Genomic DNA, 18,794 nt, shown 5'->3' on the forward strand with positions numbered 1-18,794 from the left:
AATGAGGGTGATGATGTTCCTATATGCTAATTTTATAAACCCTTTCCCTATATCCAACACTCTTAAAGAGCTCCTCATTATAGTTTTGCTCCCTTGAGGTATTTCTAACCATAGCCATTCATGCTGAAGATGTGGTTTCACTTCTTAGTATTCCTTCACTAAAGATTTTAGAAAAGGTAAAGATTTCATTTTGCATCACACATTTAACCCACAAATGTCTGTGGGTAAATACTATATTCTTGATTGGATTACATTTTAAGTGCTAATTTAGGTTATTATATGTATTTATTCCTTTAAAATAGGAAAAGGTTTTTTGCGATATAAATGTAGTTTCATTTATGTAGGGTGAGATGATAAGTACTTACTCATTTCTGCCAGTTTCTGTTGAAATTTGGACTCCCCTGGGATGTGTTTACTGCAGATTTAAAAAAGGGAAGATATTTCATATGTATGTGCATAAGTTCAAAACTCAAATTTTCAATAACTATGGTGGTTCCAATTACTTATTTTATACTCTCATTTCAGTGAGTAGCTTTTAATTTCAGACGTTTATAAACCATCTAAAATACAAACCACAAATTTATAATCTTTTGCATTTTGTCTGTGATTCTTATAAAACACAGTAGTTTTTTTCAAGGGTAAGCATTTAAAAATCTAATGTTAATCATAACAAAATTTTATCAATGACTTTGTTTAAAAAGGTCAAAAAAAGATCAGATTATTAGTATCTGAATGTTCACTGAATTTTAGTAGATAGTATATGATTTCAATGGTGTTAACTTTGGGATACATTCCTATTTTTTTGAGCAATCTTCACAATTTCCAAATAAAACTGGTATAAAAGGGTCTGGGGAAGTTAGGAGCAGAGCCGGCGCTCTGGCTTCTCCACATGACCCGCTCAGCTACTGAAGACATTCTACAACTGTTCCTACCTTCCATCTGCTTCATCTGATCCTTCGATATCAAAGCGTAGTTTTTTCAACGGTTTAGGAGGGTTGCTGCCTTCAGCACTTCTTTTGAGCACACGGTCGCTGTTACACACCATCTGATTTATTTTCTGGAACTTCTCAGAAGTCTACAAATTACAAAATTCTTTATTTTAAATCATTAAATGCCAGCATTTCTTAGTTAGCAACCCTTAATTATAGTTGAGGGGTATCAAAAATCAGGCAGAGGTCATATATACATTTTAATTTTCTGCTTTAGTGTACCAAATGAGATATGGAAAAATCTTGGAATCAGTAACTACACCTAACTCTGCTCCAATTAAATATCTTCCTGTCTCTCCTTATGAGGCTCCCCTCCTTCCTCCAACAACTCTGACTACCACTCTGAAATTCCTGGTTCCTCATTTTTGGAACTGACCCACACAGAAAACCAGGACTACTTCTCAGAAGCATGTAAAGTTGGAATGGCTTTCTAGAACCCTGTGGGTTTTGTTTGTTTGAGGGCGTAACCAGAGAGAATAACACAAGAATCTAGTAAGAAGTGAAATGTCTAGTCAATCATTATTTTGGACTCACTTTAGGAATATTACATTGACAAGTATATAGTTTGTATATTTTAAACCATTACTGATACAGTATTTATTAAAATGTTAACTCATATTTTTATAAATAAAAAATCAAAAGCTTTTGAGTCCATTCATTATCACTAGAGATGTTCTGAGATCTATATCTCTTGAGGGAGAATCTTGTCACAGCAAAGTAAAGAAAGCTTTGGTAATAAATATCAAAGGGGATGCAATACCTTGTTTTATCCAAGGACAAGCACACAGAAAAATTCTATTTCTTATTTATCTACTTTAGAACTGGAGTGAGGGGATTACCTCAGGGATGGGTATGAACCTGTTCATCTGAACTAAAAAATGAAACCAGACTATTGGTAGAAATTAGGTCTGACTTGACTGACTGATTTGACAGCGAGATTTAGCTTTACTAATTAATTTTTCTTTTCCAAAAATTAAATGAGGCAATTTTCTTTTTTGTGTGTGTTTTTTTGTTTGTTTTAGATTTTTATTTACTTATTTATTTTATAGAGAGAGTGTGTGTGCTCATGAGCAGGGGAAGGGGCAGAGGGAGCAGAAGAGAGAGACTCTGAAGCAGACTCCAAGCCGAGTGTGGAGCCTGACACGGGGCTCAGTCTCACAACCTTGAGATCAGGATCTGAGCAGAAATCAAGAGCCAGATACTCAACTGGCTAAGTACCCCTAAATGAGGTAATTTTCTAAACATTAAATGCAAAAACAGGTTTTGATGGAAATATGTTTAGTGCATATATATAATATGAAACTAAATTCCTGTATATGTATTAAATTTATGATAAGATTTTTAGTTATCAGCTTTAAAACATGTAGGTTCATATAACATTTCCCAATTCTTTTAGAGGCTATGGCAAGCAGAAGAGTTGGAGGACCACTAACTCTATACGTATTCAGATTCAAACCATCTCATGTGGTCCCACAACATGTCCTTTGTGAAACCTGACAGCTGCAGCCTACCTTGAGCTAAATGTCACAGCATTTACTATTTGTAATATACATTTTAACATTCAGTCTTTTAGTATACAAACTACTTTCTTTCTCTGGTTATATTTCGGGCAGTGGGAAAGGCAGACTCTAGAATGGGTCTCACTAACCCTCATCTTCTAGTTTTTACACTCATGTCATCCTCTCTTCCCTGAGTGTGTGGGTAGGACCTAGTGCTACCTTGCTTCTGACAAAAATATGACAAAAGTGATGGATTATCACATCTAATATTAGTTACAAAAAGACTAATTTCATTTTGCTCTACTCTGTATCTCCCACTTTCCCTCTCTCTCTTCTTGCTCTGAGGGAAGCGACACCATTTGTGAGTAATGAGTGGCTCCATGTAGAAGCTCAAGTGACAAGGAACAGATGGCTTGGAAAAATATATGTAAGGTATTATATAATCTCAAAGGATGTTTAGAAAACCACTTTGAAATTCACCAATTATGAGAATAACTTAAAATTAAATCTGATTTGAAAATAAGTCTGCTATTAATCTTCTAAATTCTATGCAACATGCCTTGCTGAGGTGTTTGAATAATAGCATATGTCAATTCAAGTCACAGAAATCTGCAATTTCTTTTATAGTTACAGTGCATTCCCTTATATTTCATAGAAAATACTCACCCCAAATGATTCACCAATTGATACTAAGATTCTGTTAAGATAAAATACAAATTAATAATGAAGATCATACATAACTTTGCAGAGATGAACATGTATCATTTTGAGCTATTAGACATAGCAAATCTAAAGTCTGCTCTACCTTAGAACCACAACAAAATTACAATTAGGGGCTTACTCTAACAGTGCTAATCTAATCGTGCACTGGGCTGGTCTCAGATTTTTTTAAAGAATTACATGTCTGAAAGAACATATTCTGCCACTGTCCACATTTAAAGAAGGTAAAGGAAAATTTTAAGTTTACTCACACTTAATTCTTCATAAATCAATTGGTAAATAATCAATTAAAATTTCACACTTCCTCATTAAAAATTCACATAACAATTGGCAAAAAGTTACAGTATTAATAATCAGAATTCTAATTCAGATCTCTACTTATCATATATCCTAGACTTGGAAATCTATTAGTCTGCCTGTCCTTGTTTGAACCAAATAATTTCTGTTCTTTTTGTTTTTGAGTATAGCTGACACACAATGTTACATTAGTTTCAGGTGCATAACACAGTGATTCGACAAGTTTATATATTATGTTGTGCTCACAAGGGTAGCCACCATCTGCCACCACACATCACTACTGCAGTATCACTGACTATTATCACTAGTATCATTACTCATGTTGTACCTTTTATTGCCTGTGACTTATTCATTCTATAATGGGAAGCCTGTATCTCTCACTAACCTTCATCCATATCGTCCATCCTTCCCTCCCCTCTGGCAACCATCAGTTTGTTCTTTGTATTGATAGGTCTACTTCTGATTTTTGTTTATTCTTTTTTTAAAATTTTTTTTTGGATTTAAGAGTGAAATCATTTGGAATTTTTTTTCTCTGACTTATTTCTCTTAGCATTATATCCTCTAGGTCCATTCATGTTAACTCAAATGGCATGATCTTACACTTTTTAATGACTATATAATATACCCTTGTATGTATGTGTGTATATTTATACTTATACATCACATTTTTCTTATCCATTCATACATCAGTGGACACTTAGAGTTCTTCCATATCTTAAATATTGTAAATAATGCTGCAATAAACATAGGGGTGCATATATCTATTCAAATTACTGTCAAATTTTCTTCGGATAAATACCCAATAGTGGAATTATTGGATCATATGGTATTTCTAAGTTTTTGAAGAATCTTCATACTGTTTTCTATAGTTGGGTATAGCAATTTACATTCCAACCAACAGTGTATGAGAGCTCCTTTTCCTCCACATCCTCAACAACACTTATTTCTTGTCCTTTTTTAGTCATTCTATAGGTGTAATATCTCACTATTGTTTTGATTTGCATTCCCCTGATGATTAGTGATTTTGAGCATCTCTTCATTTGTACGTTGCTATTCGTATGTCTTCTTTGGAAAAATACCTATTCAGATCTTCTGCTCACCCTTTAATTAGATTGTTTATTTGCTGTTGAGTTATAGGAGTCCTTTACAAATTTTGAAAATTAATTAATCAGATATGTGGTTTGCAAATATTTCCTCCCATTCACTAGGCTGCCTTTTCATTTTGTTGATGGCTTCCTTTGCTGTGCAGAAGCTTTTCATTTTGATGTAGTTCTCCTTTTTATTTTTGCTTTTATTTCCCTTGCCTTAGAAGACATACCTAGAAAAAAATGTTGCCATAGTTGATGTCAGAGAAATTACTGCCTATGATCTCTTCTAAGGGTCTTATGGTTTCCAGTCTCACATTTAAGTCTTTAATTCATTTTGAGTTTATTTTCATGTATGGTAATAAAAAGTGGTCCACTTTCATTCTTTTACATGTAGCTGTCCAGTGTTCCTAGCACCATTTATTAAAAAGACTATCTTTTTCCCCCTTCTCCTTTGGCATAGATTAATTGACCATATAATCATTAGTTTATTTCTGGGCTCTATATTCTGTTTCATTGATCTGTGTGGCTTATTTTTATGCCAGTACCATGCTGTTTTGATTACTACAACTCTGTAGTAAACCTGGGATTGTGATAATCTCTAGTTTTGCTCTTCTTTTTCAAGATTGCTTTGGCTATTTGGGGTCTTTTGTGGTTTCATACAAATTTTGGTATTATTTGTTCTAGTTTGTGAAAAATGATGGTGGTATTTTGATAGGGATTGCAATGAATCTGTAGATTACTTTGGGAAACATGAACGTTTTAGCAATATTAATTCTTCCAATCCATGAACATGGAGTATCTTTGCATTTATTTGTGTCATCTTCAATTTCTTTCATCAGTGTTTTATAGTTTTCAGATACAGATCTTTCGCCTCTTTGGTTAAGTTTATTCCTAGGTATTTTATTCTTTTTGGTGCAGCTGTAAATGGTGTTGTTTTCTTAATTTCTCTTTCTGCTATTTCAGTGTTAGTGTACAGAAATGCAATAGATTTCTGAACATTAATTTTGTATCCTGAAACTTTACTGAATTCATTTATTCTAGTAGATTTTTGGTGGAGTCTTTGGGATTTTCTATGTATAGTACCATGTCATCCATAAATAGTGACAATTTAACTTCTTGACCAATATGGATGCCCCCCCCTTTTTTTCTTCTCTGATTGCTATGGGTAGGACTTTCAGTACTATGTTAAATAAAAGTAGTGAGTGAAAATCCTTGTCTTATTCCTGATCTTAGAGAAAAAGTTCTCACTTTTTCACAATGATGTTATCATGTGGGATATATGGTGCCAGTTGTGCATTTTTCATATATGGCCTTATTATCTTGAGGGAGGTTCCCTGTAAACCTGCTTTGTTGAGAGTTTTTATCATGAACGATGATGAATTTTGTCAAATGCTTTTTATACATCTATTGAGATGATCAGATAATTTTTATCCTTCGTTTTGTTGATGTGGTGTATCACATTGACTCATTTGTGAATATCGAACCACCCTTGCACCCCCTGGAATTTGTTCTACCTGCTCATGGTGAATGATATTTTTGATATATTGTTGAATGCAGTTTGCTAAAATTTTGTAGAGGATTTTTCCATCTATGTTCATCACGGACCTTGGCTTGTAGTTTTCTTTTTTTTTTTGTGGGGTGTTTTTCTGGTTTTGGTATCAGGGTAATGCTGGCCTTATAAATGCATTTGGAAGTCTCCCTTCTCTTCTATTTTTTGGAATAGTTTGGGAATAATTCTTTTTTAAATGTCTGGTAAAATTCACCTGTGAATGCATTCTGGCCTGGATGTTTATTTTTTGGTAATTTTTTGATTACTGATTCAATTTCATTACTAAAAATCAGTCTGTTCAGATTAATTCAGTTTTGGAAAATTCTATATTTCTAGAAATTTATCCATTCAGGATAAATTTGTCCAATTTGTTTGCATACACTTTGTTGCAGTAGTCTTGTAATCCTTTGTAATTCTGTGGTGTCAGTTATTACTTCTCTTTCCTTTCCAATTTTATTTGGGTCCTTTCTCTTTTTTTCTTGATGAGTCTTGATGAGTCTAGCTAAGGAATAAGCAATTTTGTTTATCTTTTCAAAGAACCAGCTCTTGGTTTCATTAATTTTTTTCTACTATTTTTTTTAGTCTTTATGTCATTTATTTTTGCTCTGATCTTTATTATTCCTTTCTACTCAACTTGGGCTTTGTTTGTTCTTCTTTTTCTGGTTCCTATAGGTATAAAGCTATGTTGTTTATTTGAGCTTTTTCTTGTTTCTTGTGATGGGCTCTATTGCTATGTATTTCCCTCTTAAAACTGCTTTCACTGCATCCGAAGGAGTTTGGACCATTTAGTTTTCATTTTCATTTCTCTCCATGAATTTTTTGTTTCTTCTTTGATTGCTTTGTTGGCCCACTGGTTGTATGGTATCGTACTGATTAATCTCCACGTGTTCATGTTTTTTCTATTTTTTCCTTGTGTTTTATTTCTAGTTTCCTACTGCTATATGATCAGAAAAGATGCATGGAATGATTTCAATCTTCTGAAATTTATTGAAGCTGTTTTGTGGCCTCATTTGTAATCCCTTCTGGAGAATGTTCCATGTGCACTTGAGAATATGTGTATTCGGTTGGTTTTGGATTGAATGTGCTATATCTACCCGTTATGTCCATCTGTTGTAAAGTGTCATTCAAAGACACTGTTTCCTTATTGATTTCCTGCCAGAATCATCCGCCCATTGATGTAAGTGGGGTGTTAAAGTCCTTCACTATTATTGTATTACCATCAATTTCTCTCTTTATTTCCATTAATGTGTTCTTTATGTATTCAGGTGCTCTAGTGTTGGTATGTAGATACTTACAAGTGTTACATCCTCTTGTTGTGGTGCTCCTTTTATCATTATGTAATACTCTGTCTCTAGTTACAGTCTTTGTTTTAAAGTCTGTTTTATCTGATGTAAGTATTGATACTCTGACTTCTTTTTTGCTTCCATTTGCATGTTAAATGTTTTTCTATCCCTTTACTTTCAGTCTGTACGTGTCTCTATATCTAAGGTGAGTCTCTTGTAGGCAGCATATAGAAGGGTCTTGTATTTTTATCCATTCCACCGCCCTATATCTTTTGACTGGAGCATTTAGGCCATTTACATTTAAAGTTATTTTTTTTTTTAAGTTATTATTGATAGGTATGTACTTGATGCCATTTTGTTCCCTGTTTTCTGGTTGTTTTTGTAGTTATTCTCTGTTTCTTTCCACTTCTCTTGTTCTTTTTCTTTGGGATTGCTGAGTTTCTATAGCATTTGTTTGGCTATCTTTCTCTTTATTTTTTGTATATATCTCACAGGTTTTGAATCTGTGGTTGCCATGAGTGAACCATAGAGTTTTTTTTTTATAATAAACCTGAAAAACAGTATTAGCTTCACACAACAAGGATATGATCATATGCACATGGAATTAGGAGATATGTCTTATTATACTCCAATTCCTTGATAAGTGGACATCATTCTATATATATATTTGATTAAGCAGAATACCTAAATATGCTGGATAAATAGAATGTTAAGATGATTTCTTCATGCCTGATCAATGATTTATCAAGATTTTGAGAATATGACCTCAACTGAGAAGTGACTCACTAAGTTCGGTAAATAGCTATCATAAGAATAATACGGATCGATTATCATTACCTAAGTACACATTTTCATGTGGCAATGTGGGACTGTGTAAATTAATATACGTGATGTATTATCTTATTAACTTACAGTATAAGATTTAGATATTGTACACAGATACTATAAGAACAGCAAATAAAAGATGGTACAGGGGTGCACAAGAGGATTTATATCACTTGCCAACTAGTTTCTATTTTATCTCTTTCTATAGAGTTTCAAATTTTTACCATGAGTGTGCCTTACTTATATAATTAAACACCCCACACAAATGTTTTTTAGATGGCTAATATCTCCCCCTTCTTCCTTTTGTTTTTCTTGCCCATTAAGTACAACTCTATGAGCTGACAATTTGAGGAGATGAGACTACCTTAACTGTACTAGCTAATCTGCCTACCACTCTGTACAAATAAAGTCATTTTCAAACAGCCCATGATAACCTATAATAAGGCAATGGAAGCACTTCAAAGTCACAAAAGCACTTGCGGTTGGATGTGGAAGATAATATAATGATTTGTAGTTGCACAGAAACTTTCATCTAGGAATTTAAAACAGCTTCATACTCATCATCTCCCTAATCCACAGCACGCTTCCGAAGTAGTGACACCTGCCCCAGGTAATATAAGGAAGCTGCAGGCAGAATTAAGGATGGACTTCTAAAGACTTAATTTGCAGTTATGTATGTACATTTAATCAGTCATCTACATTTTTATAACAAAGCAAGATGAACAGGTTCACAGAGTTTACAGGACATTCAATAAAGCTAGAGAATAAAAATTCTTAACCAAAAGTAATCAAGTAATCTACTTTACTTAGCAGACTGGTTACTTACAAAAATATGAAAGTGATTTTAAACCTACTACAAAAATTGTTCTTTGTTCACAAAAGAACAGACACTAGCAACCAGAAAAGTTGAAGACTAAACTTGCAAACCCACTTAAGTAAAAAGATAATCTTTCTTTCCTACCAAATTCCTCTCATGTCACTTAATGTAAATAAATATTTTTTAAGTGAAGAAAGCTTTATATTTTGTGCTTGGATCAAAACAATCCCCTCTTATTCTTTGCCCTTTCCCTAAAGAGAAAACACAAACCTTGATCTTGGAGTCATTTTTGTTGGCGTTGGCACACCTTCTGAAATTTTATATGGATTCTTCAGGGGTGATATATAGATGTTTCCCCCAGGAATCCGTAAAGGTGAACTAGAAAACTTGTAAGGGCTTCGAGGAATGTGAGGTATTGGTGACAAGGTAGGGGGCTAGGGCAAAAACAAAAAGCAGATTTTTTTTTAATGTTTTAGTAAGCTCCACTTTATAATTTGAGTTTCCCAATCAAAGGATACTTCCAACATACCCTGGTAGAAGCATACTGCAAAATATTTGTTTTCAGTCTCTGCATGAAGACCGAGTTATAGAATACTATAATGGAATCATACTCCTCTTCTCTGATCAAAACACGTTTGAATGTCTGAGGAAGAAGAATAAAAACACCTGTTAAATGAATTTGGAAATTTATCTCTTTAGATTTTCTTTTCTAATAGTTCATATTATTTTCTAACAGTAAGAATCACATATTATACAGGAAAAAATTGTCTAGAAAAGTCTTCTTAGGTTTAGTTTATAACTGTTCTACCAGAAGTGAAATGTCACAGACTTTTTAAAAAATATGTATACCTGTGTAAAAATTTATTACAAATATCCTGTTTATTGCAAAGATGCAGTATTCCGTATTAACTTTATAACATGAATTTGGATATTAAAGTGCCTTAACTTTCCAATTCCATTTTCAGTACAAATAATTAACCAGTAATATAAAGGTAAAAAAATTGATACATGAATTTATATAATAAGGTCATAATATATGATCTAATTAATGACTTACATTATCCATTTTATAGATATGAATATATCAAAAAAAAATCTTACCATAAAAGATTACCTACCTCCTGAACAGCATGAGGAAGATCCTTGTATGCTGTTACAATGATTTTGAATTTAAGGTCTATATTCTTCACTTTGCATATGCCATACATGGAACACATCATAATCTAGTAAGTCAATGCAATATAAAAATATCAGAAATTTGTTACATAGCTGTGCTCTAAAAAGTACTGCTATCTTTCTTTTAGCTTCAAAAAATGGAAATTTAAGTTCCTACAGGATTATCTTTTCCCACCCTAAGCTCAATTTGAAAGGTTGATGTGAAGTGTTCAACCCAAATTGTGTTTAAAGAACAAAATGTAAAAGTCAGATCTTGATTATTAGAACTGATCATCTGGTTTATAAATAACCCTAACTTTGACCTTTGTTCCTTAGGGTTTTTTTTTTTCCCCAGAAAGGTTGAAATTGGAATCAGTTCACTATGTAACTAGCACTTTAAAAAAAAGTCAGATGTGTCAAAGGTTCAAACTATCAGATAAAATAAAATTGAATATACTTGGTGATGGTGGTAAGGAGTTTGGAATGGGGCAGGAGAGAGTCTTTGTATTGCAGGTAATGCTCTTGATTTGGATGCAGGCTATAGAGATGAGTTCAGTTGATGAATTTGCATTAAGATGTATTCTTATGATATATGGATGCTTTTATATGCATGTTCCAGTTCAATAAAAACATTTTTAATGTAAAAATAAGATTTGAAATTATTCCTTACAGAATGAAAAAATCAAACTTTCTTCATTTGTATGAATTTTATTGCCAAATTTAAGTACTTATGTCTCTGCAACATTCTTGCTTGTATCTACTATTGCCAAGAATATCTACTCATCATCCCTTGTTCAGCATCCTACCAGCCCCAATTCTATTTTTCCCACTCAGAACACCATCTAATATCTTCTTTGTTAATTCATATTTTTCTCCTACCTTTTCTTAAGGTAACTCTCTGCAAAAGTCTTGATTTCAGATACCTAATCTCTTTAGAAATCCTTAGAACTATTGTTTTTCTATAGTGTAGAAAAATAGAAGGCAATGAGTGCCTACTTTTAAAAATCCAACATACTAGAATTTATACACCCAAATATACTCTAGAAAAATATACATATTTGGAAGTTATACCCTTATACACTAATTCACTATTTGCTGAAAATATCATTCTTATTGGGAACATTACTACTGACCTTACAGAAATAAAGAGAACTTTATGAACAACTGCATACCAACAAAATAGATATCTAAGATGGAACGGAAATTTTTAAGAAAAGACACAAATCACCAAAGCTTACTAAAGAAGAAACAGAAAATATGAGCTTGAAATAATAATCCAAAGCTATCTGCAAACAAAAGCCCAGGCCCAGATGGTTTCACTGGTGAATTCTGCCAAACCTTTAAAAAAGAATTAATACCAATTTCTCACAAACTCTTCTGAAATTAGAAGAGGAGGGAACACTACCCAACAAATTTTGTGAGGATAGCAGTACTCTGATATCAAAACCAGATGTCAGAGGAAAATTACCATTATCTTATGATTATAGATATAAACATTTTTAACAAAAACAAGCTGAATCCAGCAGCACATCAAATGTATTATATATTATGACCAAGTGGGATTCATTCTAGAAATGCAAGGTTGGTTTAACATCTGAAAATCAATTCATGTAATACACCACATATCAATACAATAAAAGGAGAAAACCCCAATGATCATTTCAATAGATATAGAAAAAGCATTTGACAAAATTCAACACACTTTCATGATAAAAACAACTAGGAATAGATGGGAACTCCCTTTACTTGGCATATATAAAAATTCCACAGCTAACAATACATTTAATGGTGGAAGACTGAATACTTTCCCCTAAGACCAGAAACAAAACAAGGATGTCCCTTCTCACCACTTTCATTCAACATTGTTTTTGAGATTCTACACTATAGCAGTTTGACAAATAATTGAAGTAGCATTCATCCAGATTGAAAAGGAAAAAGTAGAACTATCTCTATTTGAAGACAATATGATCTTATATATTGAAAATCCTAAGGAATCTACTAAAAACTATTAGAACTAATAAAGTACTTCGGCAAAACTGCAGGTTAACAAGATCAATATATGAAAATTAATTGTATTTCTATACACTTGTAATGAACAATGCAAACAAGAAATTAAAGGAATAGTTCCATTTACAATAGTGTTAAAAGAAATAAAAACACTGGGGTGTATAAATTTAATATAACAAGACTATACTCTGAAAATGTAAAAACATAACTGAAAAAAATTAACATCTAAATAAGTGGAAAGACATCATGTCACATGTTCATTGGCTAGAATACTTAATATTATTAAGATAAAAAAGCTTCACAAATTAATCTATGATTCAGTATAATCCCTAACAAAATCCCAGTTGGCTTCTTTGCAGAAATTGACAAACTGATCCTAAAATTCATATGGAAATGCAAGCTTCAGAATAGGACAACAAATCCTGAAAAAGAACAAAATTTTTTCCCTATTTCTTTTCTTTTTTTTTTTTAAGATTTATTATTTATTTATTTATTTATCTTAGGGAGAAAGAGAGCACACAAGAGTGTGAGCATGAGTGGGGGCGGGGCAGAAGGAGAAGGAGAGAATATCAAGGAGACTCCCTACTGAAAAGGACCCTGGGATCCAGACCCTAAGATCATGACCTGAGCTGAAATCAAGAGTTGGATGCTTAACTGACTGACCCACACAGGGGCCCCCACACCTCCCTATCTCAAAATTTACTACAAAGCTTTGTAATTGAGAGTGTTGTACTGGCATAAGAGGAGATATATAGATCAGTGGAACACAATTAAGAAATCAGAAATGAATTTTTATACATGTACAGTTAGTTTTGATTTCTCTTAACACAGAAAGAAAAGACTTTAAGAAATGGTGCTGGAACAAATAGTATTCACATATAAAAGAGTGAAGTTAGACCCCTTTCTCACACTATACAGAAAAATTAACTCAAAATGAATCAAAATGTAAATGTTAGAACTGAAAGTATAACACTTTTAGAGAAACACAAGAATAAATCTTCACGATCTCTGATTTGGCAATGGTTTCTTAGATATGACAGCAAAAGCAGTAGTAACAAAAGAAAAAAAACAGATAAACGGAACACAATCAAAATGAAAAACTTTTGTGCCTCAAAGGACACCATCAAGAAAGTGAAAAGACAACTCAGAGAACTGGAGAAAATAACTGCAAATCATATGAAATAGGGGACTTCTTTGTAGACTACATAAGAACACTTATAACTCAATAATAAATAGACAACTCAATTTTAAAATATGCAAATTATCTGAGTAGATATTTCTCTAAAGAAGATATATAAATGGTCAATAAGCACATGAAAATATTCTCAATCAATATCATTAGCCATCAGGGAAATGCAAATTAAAACCATAAAGAGATACTCCTCTGTACCCTCTAGGATGATTATAATCAAAAAAGCAAATAAGAGGCTGGTGAGGATGTGGAGAAACTGGAACCTCACACACTGCTGGTAGGAAGGCAGAATGGTTTGGATATACTGGAAAATAATCTGGCCAGTCTGCAAAGGTTAGACATAGAGTTATCATAAGACCTGGCAATTCTACTTCTAGGTATATATCCAAGAGAACTGGAAACATATATCCACACAAAACTTGTATACAAATGTTCATAGCAACATTATCCATAATAGCCAAAAAGTAGAAAACAAATGTACACTAAATAATGAACAGATAAATATGATGTGGCATATCCATACAATGGAATATTATTTGGCAACACAAGGAATGAAGTACTGATACGAGGTATAACACAGATGAACAATGAAACATTACACCAAGAAGCCAGACACAAAATACAACACATTATATGATTCCATTTATATAAAATGTCCCAAAAGAGGCAAATCTACAGACATAGAAAGATCAGTATTGCCTGGGTCTGGAAGAAGGACAGGAACAGATGATGAGTACTGAACGGTATGGCATTGCTTTTTAGCATGATAAAACTTTTTAAAAAGTGATTTTGGTGATGGTTCCACAACTCTATGAATATACTAAAAAACTACTGGATTGTACACTTTATATGGGTAATTTGTATGGTATGTTAATTATATCTCAATAAGCTGCTACCAAAAAAATATTATTATTCTGCATACAGAGAAAAAAACAGGAAGATATGAAAGATCGTTCTCTGTAAATTGTCATTCATTTATTTTTTTATTCATTCATTCATTCATTCATTCATTCATTCAATAGGCACTGTTTTAGATCAACTTGTTCTTAAGTCTTGTATTTCTTCCTTACTAACATGAAATCTAGTTTACTACAAGACAGAAAAACCCCTAATAAAGTTTTTTTCAATGATTTTTGTAAATAAGATCTTTTATGTCATTAAAAAAGTTACTGAAATACTCCCAAGCTCTAAATCTCTAAGAACTATAGCAAAATTATAAAAGGAAGTCAAAGAGTGCATATATATTAAGTCTGCTAAATTGATCTAGCTTCTCATTTGAATCTAATCTTTTAAGAAATCACTGCACAGTTAACAAATGAGTAGGAGAAGAGTAGTGAAGTGCATTATTTTCTTACCTGATCCAAATGCCTGTCTCTCATGAGTTCATACTCATTTTGCAATGTATGCTGAAAAAGGGTCCAGATGATGTGTTCTAGTTCTGGGTGGTCAGACAGAAGGCGTGCGCACAGGGTATTTAGTCGAAGATATGCTAGTCGGTACACTGCAGAGATAAGGGGAATTAGGTTTACTATTCAACAAGTGGATTTTTCAAAATATTAAACTGCTGTAACTACAATGCTATTAAACAGCATTTTTTCCCTGTTCTTTTTCAAGTTTTTATTTAAAGTCCAGCTTGTTAATATACCATGTAATATTAGTTTCAGGTGTAGAATTTAGTGATTCATCACTTCTATACAACACCCGGTGCTCCTCACAAGTGCCCTCCTGAATCCCCATCACCTATATTTCATCCACCTCCTGCTCTGGTAACCATCAGTTTGGTCTCTATAGGTAAGAGTCTGTTTTTTGGTTTTCCCTTTTTTCTTCCCCTATGTTCATCTGTTTTATTTCTTCTATTTCACATATGAGTGAGATCATATGATAATTGTCTGTCTCTGACTGACATATTTCACTTAGCATTATACATTCTAGCCCCATCCACATCATTAGAAGTGGCAAGATTTCATTCATTTTTATGGCTGGATAATATTCCATTGCATATTTATACCACATCTTCCTTACCTATTCACCAATCAATGGACACGTGGGCTGTTTCCATAGTTTGGCTATTGTAGATAATGCTGCTATAAATGCTGGAGTGCATGTATCCCTTCAAATTAGTATTTTTGTATCCTTTGGGTAAATACCAGTTGTGCAATTGCTGGATTGTAGGTGGTTCTATTTTGAACTTTTTGAGGAACCTCCATACTGTTCTCCAGAATGACTGCACCAGCTTGCATTTCCACCAATAATAAACAGCATTTTAACAGTAACCTCACCTCTACCACTATTTTATGAATAAATGATCCCTAGTCTTAGTACAGAGCTAGGTAAATAGAAGGCAAAATAATACTTGAATACTAACATACGATTTATTTACAAAGTCTATAAAAATATTACTGGGACATAGGCCTGGAGAAAAGAAATCCACTGAATTTTTTTTCCCATTTACTTTAAATATAATGACTCTTGTTTTAAATGTACCTTTCAAAGACTTGCATAAAGCAATCAGAATTTTTTAACTATCCTGGTAGTTCTCATTTTGGCATGCAACAGATTAGCTTTGGAAGGCTTGTTAAAACAAGGAATTTTTTTTTTTCCACTTTATCCTAGAGTTTCTGATTGAGGAGTTCTAAGGCGGAGCCTAAACAAAAATTTTCCTTTCTACAACTTTTCAGGTGAGGTGGATTCTGCTGGTTGGGTAACACACTCTGGAAACACTGTTCTAACTTAAGGGTTATCTTACAACATGGTTATAAAACTCTGACTTGAGTATATTTCTGACTTGAATAAAATCCGAAGAAGATTTATCACAGGGGTATCTGGCCTTTTATGTCCCTGCAGAGAGCTTCATTGGATGTGCACCTGCACGTACAGCTGACTCTAAGACAACATGGGTTTGAACTAAGAGGGTCCACTTATACATGGATTTTTAAAAATAAATAAATACAGGACAGTACTATAAATGTATTTTATGATTTTCTTAATAACACTTTCTTTTCTCTAACCTATTATAGTATATAATACATATATCATATAAAATATGTGATAATTATTTACACTGTTGGTAAGGCTTCTAGTCAACCGTAGGCTATCAGTAAAGTTTCTGGGGAGTCAAAAGCTATATGTGGATTTTTGACTACATGGGAGGATTAGTACCCTTAATCCCCATATTGTTCAAAGTTCAGCTCTTTATATGCATGTACAGACACGCTGCTCCACCTCACACACACATAATCAGAGAATGCTACTCAACCTAATTACCAGGAAATGTGCCTATATTAGACTACAGCACACTGTACAATCTTAACTTCATATACACACCTGAACAGCAAAAGTAATGTCAGGGTTAAATATTTCCAAAGATAAATTTGAAAGCCTGACAAAAGCAGCAGCAGCAACAGTAACAACATCTAATACTTTCTGAGTGCTAACTATGTGCTAGGCACTGTTGAAACATTTTATGTATTAATTCATTTAATTAACTAAAAAACCTTATAAGGTAGATTATTATTATTACAAAATAAGTTATTATTATCATTTCCAATTTACAGATGAAGAAACTGAGGCATAGAAATATTAAGTGACCTTGCCAAGGACATACCTAGTAAGCAGAAGAGCCATGATTTGAACCCAGTCACAGCCAGGATCCAGAGTCCTTCTTGAAAATAATCATTTACTAACCTTTTTTGTAAAAAAGTGAAAGGGAGGTAGACTTCAACGGCTTCTGAGTCTGGAAGGCTGAGGTTGCTTGTCCCTCTGTGTTTGCAGTAGAATTTACACGTATAGTTGATCCTTTTTTCTTTGGGGATCTTACAGGAGAAAGATACCTAAACATATTAAAAGAAAAAGCCTTCATTTGAAGTTCACTAAGAGTCTCTCTCTCTTTGTCTCACACACACACACACACACACACACACACACAGCTGTACACATGCATCCAAACATATCTATTTAATCTGTTATTCTATACCAAATTCCTTCTCTCAACAAACTATTTTTTTTAATTTTTATCTAAATTCTAGTTATTTAACATACAGTGCAGTACTGGTTTCAGGAGCAGAATTCAGTGATTCATCGCATATATACAAGACAGTGCTCATTACAACGAGTGTCCCCTTAAATACCCATCACCCATCTAGCCCATCCCCCCCAACCTCCTTCCACCAAACCTCAGTTTGTTCTCTATCATTAAGAGTCTCTTATGGGTTTGTTTCCCCTCTTTCTGCCCACCCCCCTCTATGTTCATCTGTTTTGTTTCCTAATTTCACATGAGTGAAATCATATGGTATTTGTCTTTCTATGACTTATTTCGCTTAACATAATACACTCTAGCTCCATCCATGTTGTTACAGATGACAAGATGTCATTCTTTTTGATGACTGAGTAATATTCCATTACATATATATAGACATACAACATCTTCTTCATCCATTCATCAGTTGATGGACATTTGGACTCTTTCCATAGGTTGGCTGTTGTTGATAATGCTGCTATAAACATCAGGAAGCATGTGCCCTTCAAATTTGTATTTTTGTGTTCATAGGGTAAATACCTATTAGTGGAATTGCTGCATCATAGTTTTAACTTTCTGAGGAACCTCCACACTGTTTGCCAGTGTGGCTATACCAGTTTCAGCAAGCTATTTAAACACAAGCTGGAAAAGATACAGCCTAATAGGAAAACTAAGCTTGCCATTATCATTTCTAAATATTTTAATGAATAGCTTTTTCTGAGAGTTACTGTTTTTTTGAAGAAAATATAGCTGTGTAATGTATATGTTCAATTTTAATAATTATAGTGAGATTGAGATTATCAAATAACTCCAGGTTAAAAGAACAAGTTATTGAACCAAAATAGTGTTGTCATGTTTGATTTTCCTCTTAAAAATGTTTCATTGAGGTGGCTCCGTGGGTTAAAGCCTCTGCCTTCGGCTCAGGTCATGATCCCAGGGTCCTAGGATCGAGCCCCTCATTGGGCTCTCTGCTCCGCAGGAAGCTTGCTTCTCCCCTCTCTCTCTGCCTGCCTCTCTGCCTACTTGTGATCTCTGTCTGTCAAATAAATAAATAAAATCTTTAAAAAAATGTTTCATTGATAACTATGGTTCATATGTATGATAAAACAAATACCACCTAGTACAGAATTCTAGTATTCAGATATATTATCAAGGAAGATTTATACCTGTATACTAAACATGTCAGACATAAATCCACACAGAAATATTAATAAATATTCTCTCTCAATTTCTGACATGCTACCACTCTTGTCTTGTTTTTCACAGGATAATTCAGACCTATGTTCTAATTTTGTTTTAGTACTAAGAAATAATTCTAAGCAGGAAACAGGATTTGTACTTTACTGTGGATGTTTTAA

The 18,794-nt window shown here is 33.3% G+C and overlaps 1 protein-coding gene across 1 annotated transcript in view; it reads right to left on the reverse strand.

Annotated features, from left to right (window-relative positions):
• RB1 (RB transcriptional corepressor 1) overlaps positions 1-18,794 on the reverse strand; it is a 163,976-nt gene that overhangs the window by 6,231 nt on the left and 138,951 nt on the right. The window contains exons 19-26 of the mRNA XM_045977933.1: positions 17,106-17,251; positions 14,777-14,922; positions 10,186-10,290; positions 9,597-9,710; positions 9,338-9,501; positions 3,155-3,185; positions 933-1,075; positions 366-415 (exon numbers count right to left, since the gene is read on the reverse strand). Coding sequence (XP_045833889.1) covers positions 366-415; positions 933-1,075; positions 3,155-3,185; positions 9,338-9,501; positions 9,597-9,710; positions 10,186-10,290; positions 14,777-14,922; positions 17,106-17,251 — 899 coding nt within the window. The remainder of the gene's footprint in view (positions 1-365; positions 416-932; positions 1,076-3,154; positions 3,186-9,337; positions 9,502-9,596; positions 9,711-10,185; positions 10,291-14,776; positions 14,923-17,105; positions 17,252-18,794) is intronic.

Source organism: Meles meles, chromosome 14, assembly GCF_922984935.1.
Source record: "Meles meles chromosome 14, mMelMel3.1 paternal haplotype, whole genome shotgun sequence".
Taxonomy (NCBI): Eukaryota; Metazoa; Chordata; class Mammalia; order Carnivora; family Mustelidae; genus Meles; species Meles meles.